The sequence below is a fragment of the Stegodyphus dumicola genome, chromosome 9 (genome assembly GCF_044657685.1).
Source record: "Stegodyphus dumicola isolate Sdum_Otavi_A_Nest chromosome 9, ASM4465768v1".
Taxonomy (NCBI): domain Eukaryota; kingdom Metazoa; phylum Arthropoda; class Arachnida; order Araneae; family Eresidae; genus Stegodyphus; species Stegodyphus dumicola.
In genome coordinates this window covers 156,365,502-156,388,567 of record NC_140776.1, presented here as the reverse complement: position 1 = coordinate 156,388,567, position 23,066 = coordinate 156,365,502, and the positions used below count along the sequence as shown (strand labels likewise).

Here is a 23,066-nt window from a genome sequence, read left to right as displayed (position 1 = left end):
GTAAGGAAGCACATCAGCTTAATTTTCATGGTCATGCTGCCGTCCATAAGCCTTTGACCTATCGTGTTGTCCAGTGGCGTTGCTCAGTTAATGTGTTGCAAAGTACGTCGACAGTGAAGCGTAGATCACTAGAAACGGGTCGTCCGGGTCAACGAATCAAGGTTCACCCTCTATGACTCGGATGGCAGGGTCAGGGTCTGACGTCTGCCTAGAGAACATCTCCTGTCAGAATGTGTGGAGCCCCCAGTAAAGTTAGGCGGAGGTGGGATTATGATCTGGGGGTGTTTCTTCTGGTAAGGACTGAGACCTTTGGTCCAAATTCATGACAAGCTCAACGCCAACGTGTACTTTCTTTCTTTTCGCGATCGACAGAACCACTGGCCCACTAAGTTTAGGTGCTCTTCAGCCTTTTTGATCTCGTCGATGGAATCAGGAAAAAACAAACTAGAGCTTAGTACTGTATCCTCCAGGAATTGTCGACGTAAAGTGAGGAATACTGAAAGAAAGTGCATAGTGGGGAGTGTTGAGACTAAGGGTAAAATGCTGATGACTACTTATCTTGAGCAATACAAGTTGCTTTTGCTTGCAAGGAGGTGCTGTCACTATCAAGTACAATGTGCTCATAGTTGTAATGTGTACTGACAGTTATACAATTAAACTGAATACATATAAAACACATATAAATACACATAAGCATAAATGAATATTAAATGAAAAAAAAAAATTGATGCAGTAGATGCTACATTACCAAGAGCTTTGCTAATTGGTAACATGTTACGTACTTACATGGTTACGCCGAAGCGTACTGTACCATTTTGGATGACGATATGCTTCCTACATTGTGGTTTTGTTTCCCGGATTGGACTTACGTTACTTTCGAAACGACAAAGCCAGCTGTCATGTTGCGAGCCCCATCTTGATCTCATGGTGACAATGGGGTTAACCGAATGAATTTGCCTGGCCAGAGCCTCAGATCAGAAACCTATCGAGAACCTCTGAGACGAGCTGGATTGCAGAATTTAACCGTCCAACATCGGTGAAGAAACATGTCTTCTACAAGATGAGTAGAAGAAAATACCAATAACCACCATACAAGGAAAGATTTGTAAAAAACATGACGCGGAGGGTTGAGTCTGTAGTTGCCGCTCATATAGGCTCTACCAATTATTGAATATGAGTAAATTTTGTTTTTCTTTTCTATCACAGCTCTCCAAGTACTTATTGATACTTACCGGTAGATAATGTATTTTTGATATTTACACTTGATCTTTGAATTAATCTACATACAATTTAAAGGTATTTGTAATTGAATTTATACTTTGAATTCTAAGAAATATTTTAATCTTTTAATGAATTAGAAGACACTGTTAAGATTCACAAGAATACCATTCACATTTTGTTGCATTCTAAAATATATATTCAACTTTTTATTTCTGATATGCAGTTACTTAAAAGGCCATCAACAGTTTTTTTTTTCTTTAAACTCTGGTTTCCTCTTCCCATGCATCATATGTAATGATTAAAAAATTATAAGCTCTTATTTGTTTCTAAGTTCTTTTGATCTATAACTATTTTACTTTTCCTCTCATTTAATGTCCACTTTGAGTTGTTTGCTTAATATGCGAAATAATGTAGTGCTTAAGCCGCCTGACAAAGGTACAGTTGCAGAAGAAAAGCTGATTAGTGAAAAGAGTTGCATTTTGTGCATTCTGAGCTATAATGTGAGCGAAATATAACGCTGTTAAGTGAACCTAGCGTTAGAGTGTCGCTATCGTAAACAAATTTAGTGAATTTTAAAGAGTGCATTTATTCTATTGTGGTTAATGCGCTATCGACGAAGTAGATTTAATTCAATCCAATAAGTTTAAATGAAATATGAAAAAAAAAAAAAAAAAAAAAAGCTTATAATTTAATATTCCCTACAAGGAAGTCATGTGGTGTACACATCAGATTTTTTATTCTAATGAAGAAGAAAAAAAACATTTTAATTAGAAGGCAATACAGGAAAAAGATCTCTTAGAAAGAATTTTAATTTTGAAACATTAAAATAATTGTTCTCTGTCGTGTTTATGTTATTTTTGATTTTTATTCTGGCAGTCTTCTCGCAGCGTATAAATTTTATTCGACTTATAATAAGTTTGGATCGCTCACTTATTTACTATATGACAACAAATAACTAAAAAACTTCACATTAGATTAAAATACGTACATTTCTTACCAACATTCCAATCATGCCATTCCAGCTGCTACCATTAAAAACTCCCCAAGCACCATCTGGTGGACGAACAATCTCGTAACTATATAAAAACCAGGGTAATAAAACACACGTAGCAGACGTCTTAAGTATTTCACTTCATAGATAAGTTATTCAATGTTTTCAAAATATCATTCATTGAAAATAAATTATTAACTAATTTCCTTCTGCATTTGATTAAATTATAAAGTATGTAAATTAAAATGCCAAGTTAAAATGCGAGATAAACTAAATCACAGTCTTGGCGCTTACTCTCAGAGTACATGAATTAATAATATTTAAATATGAAATTTGGAGAATAAATTTAATGTCATCATTAGCAGTATAATGATAATGCCATATAAAAAAGTGTACTCGATTAAGAATAATCTGAAATCTAAACTTCATTAAATTACGTTCCAAAGCAAATTTTAAACTAATCTCCAAATTTTAATTTTAATGATATAAGAAATTTCAAATTTACATAAACATGGTTTAGTCAAACCTAAAAGACTTTTAGATCTAAAATGTTTAAAAACGGAAAAATTGAAATTATTAAATAAAAAATTAATAAAAAACAGTAGTCCCTCAGGGACAAAGCACTAAAAACCGGAAAGGTTTCAGATTTTAAATTACGTCCAAAGGGCGTTTTTTTAACTTTTTGTGTGTTACCTTTATTTATTAAATTTCAGGTTTTTTGCACTGGACCCATAAAATTCAGTTCAACAGCAATATCGTAAAATAATTTTAAGATGAGCATATCTTTAGAATTTCCTGGAGACAAAAAGGTTCCCCCCCCCCCTGTAGAGTGTTGCCATTGCTCGCTTTGAAATACTTGAGTTTGTTAATAAAAAATTCGTTAAAGTTTTATAAAATGTGAAATAGATAATAAAACAAATTCCAAATTTGGGCTTCTGATGCCCATATTCGAGTGGAGGACTATGTTATTCAAAATTTGATGTCACAAGGTACCGTTGTTTTATCACAAAGCGAGAAACATACTGTTACAGATTTGGTATTTAAATAGCTAATGTTAGTTGAATTATAAATTCAATTGTTTTATTCCCCGTGCAGTGCAGCGCGTGACGAATATTATGAGAAAGCTAAGCCGGAAAAATTAAAAATACAAGAGCACGTGCATTTAACATTTAATAAATAAATAAATATCTCTTTTTGATTTCGGGAAAGTTCCAGAAAGCGATTTAAAAATCTTATAAAAAGGAGGAACACCTCTCAATTGTTAGTCAGTAGACAGTTTGTTGTTGTTTTAAGAGTTTGTTTATAAAACTGCTCTTGTTGATTGTAGCGAATTCCCGGATTAGCTTTCGTTAGCTGTTTTGAATTAAGTTCTTTTGAACGTTTGAGTAGTTAAAAGATAACTAGTGTGTTATTTTGTAATGCTGCACGAATATCTGAGGAAATTTAAGCATTTCTGTTGTGAAAATAATAAATTTTGTCCATTTTTCATCGGACTTGTGCATTCAATTCAAACGAATCCGTACGCACGCAACAATACATACATTTATGCCGTTTCTTCATTATCTAATTTCTTTACATATGTTGAAGGAGGTTGAAATGAATTTATGAGTAAAATAAATGTTTAAAGGACACTTTAATCAATAATTTCTTAAAAATGAGTAATTTAAATGGCACAAAAAGTAACTGCAACAAATGTAAATATGAAAGCTATTTGAGTAATTTATTAATTTACTAATTTTATTAAAAATCTCATTTTTAAGTTAAAAATAATCTCTTTATAAAAGACGGATTATTTGTTAGAAATATAAAGATTTTTCAGTGCAATATTAGTTTAGTATTAAACAAAAAGCATACAAAAAAAAAAAAAAAAAAAAAAAAAAACTCCAAAACAAGCAATTGTTCGTAATATTAGTTTGGAGATTTATGTTAGGATTTAGATTTTAGATTTATGTTAGGGTTTTATTTTAGAATATAAACATAAACGTAATTACACTGCAAAATCTGCTACTGAGCTGATTTTACATCGGCAAAATTTGCTTTTATATCAGAAGAATAATGTAATTTTTTCCTTACTGATATAAAACTAAAAGGAAGAACGATGCCCTACACATGCTCTGTAGCTGCAGATTTCGAACTAATACACGGCTGCAACGCAGCCGTCATTCTCAAGGAAGAAAGTTTAAACTTATTTAAACTTAAGAAAATTTAAACTTTCCTCAAGGAAAACAATTTAAACTTATTTTCTCATTCTTTCTGCATGCCTTCGTCGTATAATGGTTGGCACACTCGGCGCGTATTCGAGAGTTCCAGGGGCGAGGACACTGCACAAATTTCACATCTCCTGCTTCAAATTAATCTAATGGCTCTACATTGGCGCCCGAACTGGAAGGTGGTCATTGATAATTCTCCACCATCAAGATTTGGCGATTAGGTCTCCTAATCCCCAGTCGCCCTATTTTCTCCCTCGTTTCAGCATGCCTTCGGGGTGTAGTGGTTAGCACACTCGGCGCGTATTCGAGAGGTCCAGGTTGGAGTCTCGGTGAAGGCATTGCTCATTTTTTATGTCTCCTGCATCAGAAGCTCTGATGTCTCTACAAACGTTTTTTTGGAAAATTCGAAAAAAGTTTCTTCTAGGGCTTCAAAAATGCGTTTCCCATAAACTCCCAAAATTTCGTCAAGCTGGCAAGAAATCACCAAATATTACCCCGGTAGAATGTTTTTTTGTCGGTATATCTATTTTTGCAAGAGCTATCCTTACATTTCTTACATTCGATCGATTCAAATTTAAAAGCTCTACAACAAAATGCATGACACTTATCACTATAATATGTGGCAACGAATTTGTTTAAACAAAAGAACATAACTGGATTGCTACATAAAATGATTTAAATAAATAAATAAATAACAAAACAACATATGACACGGCAAAACACATAAAACTTAAATTATAAACAGAAATATTCTCAACAATATTATAAGAAGGAGGACAAAGAAAAAAATAATTGTTAACACTGTGCACTATTAAATACTTTTAAAGTATTCTCACATATCATTTATGTACAGGGTTAATCAAAGTAGTGCAATTAATAATTCTAATACTTACTTGAATCTTAGGACGCTGGCCAGGCTATCGAGCAAAACGATGTCCGATCCAGAGGCGGGATGAGTTTCGTTCGCTGGTGTGAAAAAAGGAAAGTGTTTTTCCATCGCTATACGAAGGTGACCCAAAGGTTTCGGCATGCATTCCTGGAATGAATGCTGGTTTTGGAAGCCAGATGTAGGATCCCATACATTTAACGTCTTGGACCTTTCGCCACTGTGTTCTGGGATCTATACAGTTTAATTTATTGTTCAGTTTTTTTTAAGTTAAATAAATATCTAAAACACTCAGAATGGTCAAAATGCAAAAACTATGCTTTAACAAATTTGAATATGAAAGAACCTTTTGAATTTTATATATATATATATTAATGTTTTTTAATGTTTTGTTTCTGTTGCCATTTATGGAAGTGAATGTTGGATACTTAACAGAGCAGAGAAAGACCTGATATCAACTTTTGAAAGAAAAATCCTAAGAAAGATCTTTGGACCGGTACAACAAAATGGCATGTGGAGGATTCTCTATAATCATGAACTATATGAAAAATATTAAAACTATGGTGAAACTGATATTGTGAGAACCGTAAAGGCATCTCGTATCAGATGGCTGGTCCATGTGTTTAGATACGATGATGCATTTCCAACCAAAAAGATAACCTTTTCGAGAATTGAGGGAGTAAGACGAAAAGGAAGACCACCCACTACATGGATAGATGATGTCGAGCAAGATTTAAGGTTAACTGGAGTTAACCGATGGAAGGCTATTGCGCCGAATGGGGTCAGATGGACGAAACTTGGAGAGACAGCCTTGGCCTGTAACAAGCTGCGGTGCTTATGAAGAAGAAGAAGAATGTTTTGAAAAAGGATATTTTATTTCAAATGCGAAAAAAGAAACTATGTTTAAAGCCCAGACAGGAAGAGGTAAAAAGGAACACATGCAACAGCATGCGCAGAGAGGCAGAGATAAAGGCAGATGCAAAGAGGAAGGCAGGCAGAGATAAAGGCAGATGCAAAGAGGAAGGCAGGCAGAGATAAAGGCAGATACAAAGAGGAAGGCAGGCAGAGATAAAGGCAGATGCAAAGAGGAAGGCAAGCAGAGATAAAGGCAGAGGTAAAGAGGAAGGCAGGCAGAAGTAAAGAGAAGATATGTAAGAAAAAATGAGATCCAGTGCAAAATACAGATACAAGATATTAAAGATAGGAGCAAATACAAAATATGAAAATTCAAAAGTTCGTGCATAGGTTCGGCTCCTCCCAATTATTGAAGTAAAATTTAGTCCATAACAAGACATTACGTAGGCAAATGGAAAGCCCTCACAGATGCTTTCCCACAGAGTAGACACGACGGTTTAGAGAAGTAGACATAGAACTAAATGAAAGTTCGGGGGATACTGGCTAGAGACATTTACAAATCGAAAGCGATAGTTCGAAAGGCAATCATGCCCGGTGGTCAAACTAAAAGCAGCAACTACCTTACATCCGGATTGTCTAGTATGTCAAGCAGATCACTTCTCAAAATTCTTCTTTATAGTAATGTCTTATAGTTACTCGGATTCTTTGATATGCAGTGGAGAATGTAGGTCGATTTAGTGACATTTCTAGAACCAAGTGTTAAGACCCGTATGTCCTTCTTTGCAAAATTGCAAGATTCCAACCTTGGAGTTACTGCCAACTGTGTGGAACTTAAGAATTGGTAAGCGAATATTCGCTTAGTTCAGAGAGATAGAAACGTAAACGTATGAAGAGTTAATTATCCTTTATTAATTAAGACACAATAACACGCCGAACAAATACTAATTCAGAAATCAAATAAGAGAAATCAGCGTTATATTTTCTAATTTCCACAGGACTAGTTTCGATGGTTTTACCGAACCACCATCCTCAGCTGCAAAAGCGCAAATGAACGAGATAGGTGTGACGTCGTGGATGCTTCAGTGAAACGGAATCAACACTGGTATTGGTGATGCATCATTTTAATTACACAACATAACACAGATACAACATTTAATTAATACATTTAGAAAACTTTAGTAGATATCCGAGCTGGTGACACGATCAGAGACGTTAACGAAGATGGTGCTCGTCATCACTCGACAAACAAAGTCTCCACACCTCAGCTCGCTGGCGGAGCTTCCCAAACTCTCTCTCACTGACAGGCGTCTCAACAGAAGTCTCATCTCTTTACGCATGCGTATTCCTCAGTTAAGTCGTTGCCATTCACAGTTCTTTAAAATAGGCGTTAAAATGAATTACAGTACTCGTAATGTGAGAAGTTTGCTAACGACGTTCTCTCTAGTCAAGAGCATCACAGGTCTTTCTAGTAGAGTTCAGGAGCGTTCTTTACAGACGAACTCCTTCCGCCTCCAGATTTTGCTTTCCTCGGACACAGAGGAAACAAAATTTTTTTAAAGTTCCTACGGGATAAAATACAAGTTCAGGCAGGCGTTCGCTACAAACATCTTCCGCCTCCAGTTTTTGTTTCTCCGGACACAGGAGAAGTAAACCTTCACAGTTCACAGTTTATGGTTTCAATAGAGATTGTTCAACATTTTACCAGTTAATTTTAAACCACACTGTTACAAAGGTTCTCCACTCTCATAACCAGGCCATCATAAAAAGAACACATTTAAAAATTCACATACAATATATGAAAAACCAAAACAAAAATTTTTCTCTGTAAGAATAAAGCTAACAATTTACTATATAGTATGAATTAAAAAAAAATACAATATACATAATCAAATAACAAAACAATTTAAAAGAAATGATAACTAGTCTATTTAACTGGCATGTACAGAGTTTCTACTTAAGCAGTCTACATTTAAGTTGTCACTTCCCTTTTTATGATGTATCGTAAAATTATAAGATTGCAAGGCTAAGGCCCAGCGTAATAATCGACCATTTCTACCTGCATTATTTTTTAGCCATACTAGGGGATTATGGTCCGTTTGAATTGAAAATTTAGTCTGCCCATCTATATACCCTTGCAATTTTTTTATTCCATACAGAATTGCAGCACACTCTTTTTCAGTGGTGGAATACTTCCGCTCACTGTCAGTAAATTTTTTACTGAGATACAATATGGGATGTTCTTTTCCTTTATCATCCTTTTGGGCTAAAACAACACCATATCCTTGATCGGATGCGTCTGTCTGTAGTATGAATGGTTTAGAAAAATCGGGTGCATGTATCACAGGCCTACTAGATAGCTTTTCTTTTAAGGATTTGAATGATTCACTACATTCATCATTCCAAACAATTTTACCCTTTTTGTTATTCCCTTTTAACAAATCTGTCAAAGGTGCGACTATAGCAGAAAACATGGGTATATATTGTCTGTAGTATCCAGCTAACCCTAAGAAAGCTCTAATCTCAGTTTTAGTTGTGGGAACAGGAAAATTTTGAACCGCCTCGATTTTTAGTTCTGCTGGAGAACGTTTTCCTCGACCTACTATGTGACCGAGATATTGCATTTATTCTTGTGCAAATTTGCACTTAGGGTTTAATAGTTAAATTGGCTTTTCTTATTCTTTCTAAAATTTCATGTAAATGTTGTAAATGTTCCTCCCACGTTTCAGAAAAAATAGCAATATCATCTAAATAAGGGGTCGCATATTTCTCACATCCGCACAATATTTCGCTCATCATTTTACTAAAATAATAAGGAGCATTTTTAAGCCCAAATGGCATGCGCAAAGGCCTATATACGCCAAAATTTGTAGCAAATGCAGAAATTTTCTGCGCTCTAGAGGTCAGCGGAATTTGCCAATAACCTTTAGTTAAGTCTATCAAGGTGATAAATTTGGCTGCTGCAACAGTTTCAACACGTTGCTCTATATTGGGGATCGGATAGAACTCAGTACGCGTTATTTCGTTTAACTTTCTGTAATCAATACACGGGCTAGGATCCCTACCTGGTGCTTCAACAAGGATCATGGGTGAAATATACTCAGAGGGTCCTGGTTCAATAATCTTGTATTTTAACATTTTTTCAATCTCGACTTTAAGAATTTCGTTCTGTCGATTTGTCATTCTATAAGGCTTATGCTGTACGCGTTTGTCACTGATTAGTTCGATATCATGTTCGACTAAATTTGTTTTCCCTGGAATATTCGAAAATATAGCAGAAAACTTTACCAACAACTTTCCCAACTGCAGGATTTGTTCATCACTAAGTCTTTCTTTAAGATTATCTTTTGCTATTATTTCATTAAAATCAAACACATTGGGGTCGGTTAACATATAAGGAAAATCCTCCTCTAATTCCGAGGGTTCAACTAACTCCTCGTTGTCAAAGAGCACCATATTCAAAAGTTCAGGTCTCTTATGATAAGGTTTTAACATATTGATGTGATACACTTTATTCCCTTCCTGATTCCCTTCAAAACTAACCACATAGTTTGTTTCTGATAATCTTTTCTCTATTTTCCCCGGCCCTTTCCATTGAGGAGCGAGTTTATGGGGTTGGTTCACTGCTAATACTAATACAGAATCTCCTTGCTGGAATTCCTTCTTCACGGCATTTTTGTCATACCATTTCTTCCTTTTGTCTCTCACCTCTTCCATTTTCTCTGTAGCTAATTCTCTACTTTTCTTTAACCTATTGATTAATTCGAAAACATATTCTATTACGGTATCTTCTTTTTCCTGAGGATCTAACCATTTCTCATATAATAATGCGACAGGTGAGGTTCTGAGGTTGGTCCCGTACACTAATTCAGCTGAACTAAATCCTGTACTATCATGCGTTACTGTTCGCAGGGCAAAGAGAGCGGCAGGTAATTGCACTTCCCAATTCGGGGCAGCTTCAATACATAATACCTTTAAGACCCTTTTTATTGACCTATGGAACCGTTCTACTGGATTGCTCTGGGGGTGATAAACCGAACTTCTGGAAATTTTTATACCAAACCTCTTCAAAAATTCGACGGTTAAGCGACTCATGAAAGATTTCCCTTGATCAGTTTGAACCTCCCTTGGAAAGCCCATCCGACTAAATACCTGCAAGAGTGCACTTACAACAGATTTCGACGTTATATCCGGTACCGGGACGGCGTCAGGATATTTGGATGCTAAGCACATAACTGTAATAAGATATTTATTACCTTCAGTAGATGTAGGCATAGGCCCGCAAGCATCTACATTAACCTTACTAAAGACATCCGATATCACAGGTACTATTACCAACGGTGCTTTCTTTTTGTCACTTCCTTTTCCTACACGTTGACAGGAGTCGCATGTTTTAACGAATTCCTCAATGTCTTTATAACAATTTGGCCAGAAAAAATGTCTAAGTAACCGGTCTTTTGTTTTCAGAACTCCTAAGTGACCTGAAGTTCCTTCATGACAAATTGATTTATTTTGCTCTCTGAGGTTTTCTGGAACAACAATTAAATGTTCTTCTCCTCCTAACTTATTTACCTTCTTTTTCACTAAAACCCCATTTTTAATCCCATAACTTGTTTTACTTCCGCTTTTTACTAGTTCTAATAAAGGGGCAAATTCTTTACTTTTTTGTTGTTCATCAATGAAAGTACTTGAGTCAATTTGAATTGCAGGACTTGTGGGGACACAGAGGTCGACAGGAGGCAATATCTCTCCATTTTCTAACCTCTCATGAGCATCGTCCTCCTCTTCCAATTCTAACTCATTCTGCTCAGAATTTTGATTCGTCTCACATAAATTTTCCGCTTCCTTTAATTGTTGTGCTTGAGATCGAGTAACGACCGCATTAACATTACCGACATACGACGAATAATTTTTCTCAGTTCCTCTGAGAAGAGCCGCTGTCTGGTTGCCTAATATATATCGTCCTTGGTCTAAGTGGTCTCCTATCACAGCTGCTTTGGTGGTTACTGTACCCAAATCGCATTCAATATCTACTTCAGCAACAGGTAAACAAGTCATATGATCATCCAACAAATGTCGAACCCACACATGTTCCCCCTTCATTCTATCTCTGTCTACATATTTCTGACAAATAATATCTACCGTTGCTCCTGTATCTCTTAGAATAGGTACTTCAAAACCATTCACTCTTCCATTTAACGTATAGGGATCTAACAGATTCTTTTCTGATCTCCCGCTTATCCGATACAAATCTGCCTTTTTAGTTTTAAAATTAGGGCACTGAGGACGTTAATGGTCAAAAGATCCACATTCATAACACTTTTTCTCCTATCAAAATTCGAGTCCGATTTTTTCCCAACATTGCGTGCATCATCTTTTTTAAATTGTGTGCCCTGAGGGTTTTTTCTATTTTTGAAAACGTTACCAGTGGACTGAAAAACACCCATTTGTCTACCTGATATTTTCGTTTTGATTTCACCCAATTTCGTTTTCCCAACCATCGTCTTTTTCGCATCTTCAAATTCCTCTATTTTACCCACCAACAGTTTTGGTGAAGTGATCGTAGTCCATTCATCTATAAAATGTTCCTTAAACTCATTAGGCGTGCGCCTTTTAATCTGATCTACCAACATTAAATCCTTGAGTTGCTCAAATGTTTCGATTTTTAATCCCTTAAGCCACCCATCTAAAAATGTCTTAATTTCGTGATAAAAATCGTACCACGTAGAATCCGGATTTTTTTGAATCTTAACAAGAAGTTACCGAAACTTCTCCGCACTTAATTTAAATCTTTCAAGTAGTAATTCTTTAATATGTTGGTAATCTCTAGCCTGTTCTTCAGGTTCCCTAGCAATTATATTATTTACCTCAACCGGAAGGACACCAATGAGATATGACACCCATTGATCCGTGGGCAATTTTAGAACTTTAGCTTGCCTCTCAAAAAGTTCTAAGAATAAACTGATATCATCAGTCTTTAAATTAAACTTGGGCATAAGTTTCTGAAAATTCTGATTAAATACCGTTTCACCTCCAGCTTTAGCAGATTCAGTGTTCTGTTTTGCTTTAAGGCATTCTAGTTCTAACTGTTGCTTTTCAATTTCTTTATTTTGTTGTAGTATCTGAAATTCCCTCTCCCTAGCTTCCTGTTCTAACTGTAATTTTATCGCTCTTGTTTGCTTCTCTAAGTTTTTCTTTTCTATCCTATCAGTCATAATACTTTCTAACAAATTTTTAACAAATTCTTCCTCATAATTTTTACTATTCGTTATTAATTGTTTTAAATCTATCACTTTCATATCTTCTAAAGCTATTTCCCCAAGTTCTGAAGCGACAAGGAATAGATCCCTTTTCTTAGCTTTTCCCAAAAATGCCATTTTCACAAAAGTAATTGCCCAAAACAAATAAGAACTCAAATAGTTATTCACAAATAATACACATAAAAATATATCAGAGATATAAAAAAACACTAACTTTTCTTCTTTCTTACAAAATTAGGCAAATGAAAATAAAAGGTTAATAAAAGCATTAATCACTGTGGATTTATTTCCATTCAAACATAAAACGAATAAACAAACTTACTGAATACTTCGTATAAAAAATTAATAACAAATTCTTTTCATTTAGTACAGCCAGGCAGAAAAAAAAACCAGAGTGGCGCCAATAAATATAAACACCTTTAATTAACTATCGTTTTCATGACAGCTACTTTAGTTGGCAATCCACATGGCCAACGCAATTACTACATAAATTCGATAGGCGCATGTTTAAATCAGAACACTATTAGAACATTTCTTTACTGCTCAAAGCTTTAAAATTAAAAATGAGATGATAGAATTTAATATTCTACTTATCAGAAAATACACATCATATTAAAATACAGCACTGGTGTGCTTTCATGAGAAAACCAAAGTAACAAGTTTTTAATATCTTCAACAACTTATTTCTTTCATAAGAATTTAACATAAATTTTCTTCTAATGACTTAAAAATGAAAATTGCAATATTGCACTGATGTGCTTTCACATGTACACAAAATAAACAGTTCAGATTCTATCACACCAATTTATAGCGAAACGTTAAACATAAATACACTGATGTGCTGTTTATTTATGGGAATGGATTTTCGCCATTATCATACAAAGGAAAAATATCTCGTTAGATATATAAATGCAACACTTTGATTGTTTTAAAACTTGTATGCACTGACGTGCTATAAAATGCACTGATGTGCTACGTGTTAATGGGAAAATGTTTTCCCGAATATACCACAAAAGGAAAATATCTTGTTAGATATATAAACCAAACACATTGAGTGTTTAAACTCGTACTATGCACTGACGTGATACTTCTGCTTTGGGAATTGATTTCCAGAATAAGTAATAAATAACTACATTATACACTTCAGGCCTGGAAATGAATATTGTGGAAAACACATACCTGGTCTCTTGTCACACAAATCTCGGTGGAACCTCCAATTTTTTATTTCTTTTGTCTGTGACGTCGTGGATGCTTCAGTGAAACGGAATCAATACTGGTATTGGTGATGCATCCTTTTAATTACACAACATGACACAGATACAACATTTAATTAATACATTTAGAAAACTTTAGTAGATATCCGAGCTGGTGACACGATCAGAGACGTTAACGAAGATGGTACTCGTCATCACTCGACAAACAAAGTCTCTACACCTCAGCTCGCTGGCGGAGCTTCCCAAACTCTCTCTCACTGACAGGCGTCTCAACAGAAGTCTCATCTCTTTACGCATGCGTATTCCTCAGTTAAGTCGTTGCCATTCACAGTTCTTTAAAATAGGCGTTAAAATGAATTACAGTACTCGTAATGTGAGAAGTTTGCTAACGACGTTCTCTCTAGTCAAAAGCATCACAGGTCTTTCTAGTAGAGTTCAGGAGCGTTCTTTACATAGGATATAATGATTAGATAAGATAAGAATGCCTGGACCGAAGATAAGCTAGTGGCGCCATCTGTTGATGAAACCAGAACTAAAACATAATTTATTTAAAAACCGAAGGCAAAGTTAGATTGGAATTAGGATCGTTAACTAGAACAGAAAGATTTTTTTGAATGTGAATTGCTTCTAGAAAATCCAGTTCTCCAATGGAAGATGATTTTGAATAATTTTGGCAGCAGAAAAATTGAAAGAGTGATTTTCAGACCAACAATATTGGATGTTTCAATTTTTTTTCAACAACAACAGAAGATTTCATGCTTCCATTTTTTCTAACATATGCCTCATATGTTCCTTCCGCGAAATTTTAAGATGTTTTTATTCAAAAACATTTTCTATCGGAGAACTGGATTTTCTAGAGGCATTTTACATTCAAAAAAAATTTCTGTTCTACTTAACGATCCTAATTCCGATCCCTCTTTACCTTCGGCCTTTAAAGAAATTATGTTTTAGTTCTGGTTTCATCTGCAGATGGCGCCACTAGCTTATCTTCGGTCCAGGCTTTCTTATCTTATCTAATCATTATATCCTATCTCGTTCATTTGCGCTTTTGCAGCTGATGATGGTGGTTCTATAAAACCATCAAAACTAGTCCTGTGAAAATTTGAAAATATAACGCTGATTTTTGTTATTTGATTTCTGATTAAGTATCCTTTATTATTCAAAATAAATTTAGCAATCGACTCCTTCTTGGAGTTTACAACAAAGTCTCCGCTTGGGCTTGAATTCAGGAATACTAAGAAGTAAAACTTAACGAAAAAGATATAGCCGAAGCTATTAAGATTCTAACAGAGTTGGTCCCTTAACGTTGACTAAACTGGCGAAGCTCCTAAAGTACGGCCGAGCGTAATAATAGCTTGAGAGAGAGAGAGAGAGTAGCCTAAAAGGCAAACGCACGCTGCTCGGAATATCTGGTTCTCTAACGAAGTCAGTAGAACTTCCAAGTTAAATACTTCTCCTCCTCATTTGCGTTTGACCGCGATTCTGAAAATACGTTCTGGCCGGAAGTTGTAAGCTGAAATTAAGAATGGAGAGGAAAGTAACTTTAACTAAAAATTAACTGTTAGGAAACGTAGGACAAACCTTAGAAGATCATCCTCGGCCTTATTGCCGTGGTTTGCAAAATTTTCAACAGTAATTATGCAAGCGGTATATCTCAAATAGTGAGTTTAATTTATAGTTTATTTTTAGCTATTTATTAATGTTTCCGTTACTTCATTCTAAATATTTATAAGAATGAGTTATTTTTCGCAACAGTAAAGGATTTTATCTCAGAATTTTTGCATTCTTGTAAACGATTTATTTATTTAATATTGCATGTACTCGCCTGGATAAAGAAAGTTCCTTCTGTTCCTGGAATCACAAGTAAAATATATAGCTGTTGCATGAATTCGACGCTTTTAGAAGAGGACGCATAAGTCGATAACATGCTTGGTAGGTACAAGATCCATTTAATTCGGCAACTGTTGAAGAAACTTCGATTTTCAATCTGAAACAAATGTTTTAAAGTAATATATTATTCTTAGCATAATGTGACGAATATTACTTAAACCTTTAATTCTACGTCTGCTCATTTATAAACATCTAAAACTGAGTCTTTGCACGATATTGAAAGCTAACTCAATGTGCGCATTATTAAAACCAGAAAGAAATATGATATTAAACTATGTATACCAATATTAAGTTATAATACATTTTGGATGGGCATCTTATTATCTTTAGCAATAGATAATTTTGTAAAATTAGAGATAGTAGCTAATGCCCAGAATTACTTAGCATATAGTTTGTCAAAAAAGAGTATTTAACGAATTAGACAGGAGCTTTTCGAAAGTGCAGGCCAAGTGCAACATATTGTAACTTTGCTCAAATTTTATTGCAAAATTATCTGTAGGCTACCTATCTAGAAGTTAAACTGGAAATTTTCCTCAGATACTGCTATCAAGAGTAGAACAATTTACGAAACTACTTAACTTTGAAAAATAAATTGAATTTAATATGTTAGAAACCATACCCGAGTTCCCTACCCTCCATTAATGGATTACTCCAAAGTAGCTTTGTCCAGAACAATTTTATTACAAAATTATCAGTAGGCTACCTATCTAGAAGTTAAACTGAAAATTTTCCCCAGATAATGCTATCAAGAGCAGAACAATTTACGAAACCACTTAACTTTGGAAAATAAATTGAATTTCATATGTTAGAAACCATACCCGAGTTCCCTACCTTTCATTAATGGATTACTCCAAAATTCTCGGGGAGTTACTTGCTTTTGGAGAAAGAACTTTCATAAAATGTTTCTCAACAGAAAATACCTAGAATTAAAATTATAGGAGAGGAAAATCATGAAACCTCTTGCACAATCAATCGAGAAACGAACATGGAATTGAATTACCAATATTCAACAATTTGACCTTCTGACCGGCCAGGTGTTTCACTAAGAAAGCACAAATTTCCCAAAACTACTATGAGAAAAAATTATTTTCTTGATTTTAATGTAAAAATTCTCCTGGTATCTTGTACCTAGATTTGTGGACTTTTAATATATTTCCTTAATTTCTTGACATTTATTAATATGCACGTATATATACGTTCTTACTGATATCACAGATAGTATTCTAGGCCGTATATATACGGCCTTTGATGTTAGAGGGTTGAAGGCTGATAGGATTTGTTGGAAGGTTAATGAAAGAAGGCATGCATACCATAGCATTAAAACGTGATGTGTTTTAATTTCATGTTCCGTGTTAAGTTCCACGAATTTAGTTCCATGTTTGATTCTCCATTGGTTGTGCTACAGGCTTCATGATTTTCATCACTTATAATGTGAATTTAAAAAATTTTCTGTTAAAAAACCTTTGATGAAAGTTCCTTCTCCAAAAACAGGTAACTGCCGAGAATTGTGGAGCAATCCGTAAATGAAATTCGTGCAAAAATAATCGTCCGTAACACATTTTGAGAGGTTAAAGGCCCATCAAATTCAGAAACAGCTGTTGCAACTCCGAGTAAACTGAACAAACAAGTTCTCAGAATTTTGTTTCATTCCGTAAAACATTTTGACAGGTTAAAGGCCCATCAAATTCGGAAACAGCCGCTGCAACTCCGAGTAAACTGAACAAACAGTTCTCAGACTTTTGTTTATGTTGTTAGATTATCGTCTTCAAGCAACTATCTTTATCGAACATCAAGTAGAAATCCATTGTTGCTCGCTATATTATAAAAGAGTCCAGATCGTCTTTACTGTTTCTTCTGATTAGCTCAATTGCCGGTAATATCACGCTCGAAAGAATGCTTTAGATCTCCTAATAAAATATTATCTGATCCTAATAAAATATTATCCATGGAAATCTGCACAGAACGCATTTCTAGAAAATATTTCAGTTTTTCTCCTGTGCTACAGAACTCTGAAGCTCCATTAAAGAATACCTTTTCTACTGAGCTTCTGGATATTTTGTTTCTGCTGAAATTATTATTTTCATCTCAGTTTCTTTTGTAAACAATGTAACTATCTCCACAATTTCTCTTCTTATTCATTAGATCCTTTTGTACCCTATAATCATAGTTAAAGAGTCCCACATATATTTAGGAACAAGTAGAATATTCATTGCAATTAACCGATAATATTAACATCTTAAAAAGTAACATTAAAAAACATGGTTTACGTTAGGATGAACGTAATGTTGTTTGTGCTCATGGAAGTGTCGTCCAACGTGCTGCAACATAGTGACGTTGACTGGGCATATTTCGAAAATAGCACGATGCGCTTAAGCTCTTGACGACGAGATTAAGCATCATGCAATTTAAAGTTGACATATCTCCATAGAAAATTATCTGAGATTGTTAGGCAGGGAGATTCAGTCGGCAATCCAGTATCCCGAACAGCAGAAACAAACAACACACGGGAAAGCATGAAATGTCTGAAGATCCTACGTTTGTAGTACCGCCAAATGTGTTGCATCTTGTTATGAGGCATTTCATGCGTAGCTGACATACTGATACTTAATTGAAACAGAAACCACTTTTTTTATCGTCTCCTGTCTTCTATCCTTCATCCTTGTCGTGTTCCATATCGGCAAGAAGACATGATAACCCAAAAGGAATTTAACGAATTTTCTTGAAGGTCCTATAATGCAATCAAGATTGCAGCAGAAGAATCTTTTATAGAAAAGTTTGCGAGTAATTCCTGTACATATATGTCAAAAAGAAATGGAAAGCAACTTCGTTTTTTATACGATTACAAATGGTTTTTAACAGCACATGAATCACAAACTAGTAGTTCAAAGTATTAGTATGCAGAGACAGATTGAGTATAACAGCAGTTATACTGGATTTTGAAAACACGATTCTTCAATTCGGCCATATGTAGGAGAGAACATACGTGTCATAAGAAGTATCTCGTTATTTATGAAACATAAGCGTTAGTGATAAATTACATTTTCGCTGCCTCTGATGACAGGAAAATTAAACACTAATAGAAATATTTACTGAAGTTAAATGCAGAAGAACAAATTACATCTAATGAGCTTTTGACAGTAGATTTAGAGCAAACACAATCATTTTTTAAACAAATGTCGTCTGCGGAAAACTGTTTACATAATTTTATATTTCTCTTATGGCAATGATAATGTCCTTTTAAAGGCAATGAAAAATAATCTTATGCAATAAATACTGCCAAAAATAAGAAAGGAAGTTATCAGCTTTCACTAGGAGAGCTGGTGAAAGTTCTTTGTATAAAGATGCTCAATAAAAGAATTGTAATTACTTATATTCGGTCAAATTCAGAAGGAAGATTCAAGCAGTTTGGAATTTCTTAACTGTTTTATTACATCATCTTCAAAACAGTAAGTTTTAAGATCAGTTTGAATAGTCGAACTATGAATAAACTTGTGTGAATCAAGATAATGTGAAGTGTTTCACTTTGAACTTGATTACATTTTTTGTTAGTACCGAGCATAAAAATAGAGCGGTCTTTTGATCTCAACATGTAATTCAAAGGGGCGCACTGAAACAATTTTTATACTCTTTAAATTGTTTATGTGACTTTTCTGTTACCTTGAAAGAAAACTTTTCAAATGCTTAAGAGGCTGATTGATTGATGAATTACTTAGAATCACGATACCATTTATAATTATATCATCTACATATTTCATTTTGGCGGGAAACTGTAAAATATAAATAGATGTTCCAAAATATTCTGCTTGAGTGATGCAAACGTGTGTCTGCCATGTATTTAAAGTGCTAAAAGTGTCATAGTATTTAATTCCAAAGTAACTAATGGAGATTTTTTATCACCGTGTTTAATCAGCTCTATTTGATGGTAACAAATGCCAGCTTTTTTTTTGCTATAATGAAATGGTAGCAAAAATTCAACTTTTTCGCTGAAAATCTTCGAGCTAGCGTGCTATCAGTAGAACATCCATGACAATCCATGATATTTAAATCACTAAACAGATTTTACACGCCGTTAAGTTTGCATCTGTCGATTTCGGAGAAAACATTTGTTAAATAAAGCAAAAGTTAAAATACTTAATTCTTGGAACAAAACAAAGGAATTCATACATCTTATGCACATGGTTATCCAGAAAAATGGCTTCATATTTGATTGCTTGATAGCACTATGTGGTAACAGTACTGTGGCTAGGAGAAATGAGATAGTGTCAAAGGAAAGTTAAGTCTTCAAAGTGAAGAACGATAGCACTCCATTGTCTCAAACTGCTTGCCGTTTCAAACTCTTTCACAATTAACGATATTGCTGTGATTTCTTTCAGGTTTTCTTTTCTGGATGTTTCATGTATACGCAGGTGTTTTCTCCACTTTACCACACTCGATGGCGAAAATGCTGAATTAAAAATCACCAGTACACACGGCCATAAAATTATTCTAATATGCAACCGTCAACCGTCGTCTGTAACTAGATGTTAAATGATAACTGCTATCTTGGCTAATGACATAAACTGATCATGTGAAATTTAAGTAATCTTCTGTTATCGGGACCGGATTCGAAAATGTATGTATGTATGTATATATATGCGTATATGTATTCATGTATACAAACACATACATGCACGCATACATATATGTAAGATATAACAAAATATGATAGCTGTTTCAAATAAATAATTGACGACCTCAAAATTAACATTCTAAATTTGGTGACCTACCCCTAAATTCATCTCTTCTCACAGGTTTCAGAGTTTTCTATCTTACGTAACGTTTTAATGCAGATACCTCTTGTCCAATCAAATTAATTCTAAACCAAAACTGTGAACTGAAACTTTCGCACTCCCAGCCTTCTTCCTATGATTGTTAACCTTGCCCCTTTTCCGCGTTAGCTCTCCTGCTGGTAAGACGCATTTCATCCATGCTGCTGCCGCTTAAGATGACGTCGTACTTCAAAATGGAAGTTATTCTATTCAAATATTATTAAGAAATATCTTGTATGAAAAAGGATTACTTGGTATGCATGGAAAAAATAAAAGATTGTGATTTTTCAAGATATGTTGTGCTAAATTGCGTCATCATGCTTTCCACTCTGCCACCTTCAAGCCACTACGGTCTTCTCGGTCATCTACGCAGTATTCGTAAGCTGTTGGGAGGTCCACTTCTTTCATCTACGCATTTGAAATCATTATATACATATATACACATTTTATTTGAAATAAAAAGTGAAGTTCCAAATTTTCATCATATACATTAATTTACTAATTTATATCAAATTTATTTATGATTCACTCTGTAAACTGTAAACACTTCTGCTTTTTGTGTTTCAATGGGAAGTATAAACACAGAAAATTTCTAATATTTATTTTTGGGCTACAGACTGATTATTTTTAAAAATAAATTAATACACTTGAAAGAATCTGATTATAATTTTACAAAATACTAACATATATCTCATGATGTTTTCTCTTTAAATGGGAATTTCTTATCTCAAATTATCACCAGAAAATTACATGTAGCTCAAATTTTCATTTTATTTTACGTTTAGTCATACTTCTAGAAATTATACAGTGTCTCAAAATCTTAGATAAAGCATTTTCCATAAATATGTGTATGAAAAACGTTTCTGTACCACCTTCCACAGTAAATTGGAAATGATATAAATTGAAAGATAAAATTTGAAGTAACCAACTTACCTGTTGAGAATGCAAAACTATCGCTTGTATCACATCATATTCTAGAAGTAATTTACTTATGGTTGATTCAATGTCTGCTGTTAGAACTGTTACGGATACGTTCTTTTTCATGAGGTATTTAACAAGTAATGGGTCCGTTTCTAAAGGAAATAATGAAATCAGAATGTAACTAACAACTGTTGTTTGGCGTTAAATCATATAACTTTATAAATTTAAAATGTGATAGATCCTAATTGTCACCACACTTGAGATCTGTAAGTTATATGAAGTTTTATTTATATATATATTCTGTAACATGATTTTACATTAAGGGCTTTTAAAAATACTTTTGGAATAACTGGATGTTTTTGCAAGTTTTTGTAAATATTCTATTAGCTCATTGTTTAGCTTTTGTGTTTAATAGTCTCAACAGGATCGCACACACTGATTTTGAGAAAGTTGAGTCTAGTTTCATCTCTCAATACAAAATTCTTTTCAAGAACGTGCATGAACAGTATCTCCCTTAGTCATAATATCAGAGATGAGCAGATATATAGTAAAAAGAAATCACAAAAGTCCAGGATTACATAAAATTAGAAAAAAAAGAGATCAAAGAAATAGATCCTAAGACTCTCTGTAAGTTTACGAAAATTATCAAGTGCATGTAGAAAATCCATCTCTTTCCATACAACTGAAAAATATGTCATTGCTTCACCGATTCTGAAGCTGGAATGGTCCCTGCTGCATACAGACTTATTAACTTGCTACCGTAACTCAGTGAAATATCTGAAGCAATCATTCTACATCAAATTAACAGCATTATTGAAGAAAGAGGTATTCTTATTCTTCAGCAACATGGCTTTAGAAAAAGGCATTCTACCACTCACCAGCTCGCTATGATAATATTTATTCTACACGCCGGCAAATCCTAACGGAAGACCTGCTGGCACCTACATTATTCTCTCTTTTTTCTAACCATCTTCAACATATCCCATCATTACACTTGCAATGTATGCAGACGGCCCAGCGTCTTATCTCAAATCCAGTCTCTGTGTTCAGTTGTTCAAACAGGAACACATCTATGCACTGTAGTTCTGGATGATCAAATGAAAAATAAAAACTAGTGTTTAAAAATCTGAAGCTGTACTTTTTACCAGGAGATGAAGATTGGATCTAAATGTCAATATTAGCATGTATAACCCAGGAATTCCGGAGGCCAAGCAACTCTTAACATGATGCTATTTTAGACCAAAGACTCGCATGGATCCATATGTAACACATATTATTAAAACGTTTTGGCGTAAAATTTTTCCTCGACCCCTTAATTGCCAGAAGCTCCGTTCTTTCTCTAAAAAACAAGTTACTTATGTATAAGATAAGACCATGTTGCACACCGTAATTATCTATGCCTGTTCCATCTGGAATTATCTAACTATTACTGCATTAAATAAACTACAAACTATTCAAATGACTCTTCGTCAAAACACGAAAATGTGTTGGTTTTTTCGTAACACGCAGTTTACGATATACTCAGCATCGGTAAACTCAGCGAATGCTTAGCAAAAATTGCTAAAACGTTTTCAGAAAAATTCGTGAACTCAACAATATCTCTCTTCCCCTAATGAATTATGATTTCACAGATCAGAAAATTAGGAAAAGGCTCGGAGCGGTTCTGTTCCATTTCAAGTAGCATTTAATCTGTTAATTTGTCAATATTTTATCATTGTATTTAATTTGCTTTGCTTATTCGTTTCTATTTTTTCTTTAATTATTTAACTTGTAGGAATTTATATTTATTTTAACTAACAATTTGAAGTTTAAG

The 23,066-nt window shown here is 34.3% G+C and overlaps 1 protein-coding gene across 1 annotated transcript in view; it reads right to left on the bottom strand.

Annotated features, from left to right (window-relative positions):
• Nucleotides 1–23,066, bottom strand: part of LOC118189613 (glutamate receptor ionotropic, delta-1-like) — a 51,935-nt gene that overhangs the window by 23,926 nt on the left and 4,943 nt on the right. The window contains exons 2-4 of the mRNA XM_035360262.2: nucleotides 21,266–21,405; nucleotides 5,316–5,542; nucleotides 2,210–2,297 (exon numbers count right to left, since the gene is read on the bottom strand). Coding sequence (XP_035216153.2) covers nucleotides 2,210–2,297; nucleotides 5,316–5,542; nucleotides 21,266–21,405 — 455 coding nt within the window. The remainder of the gene's footprint in view (nucleotides 1–2,209; nucleotides 2,298–5,315; nucleotides 5,543–21,265; nucleotides 21,406–23,066) is intronic.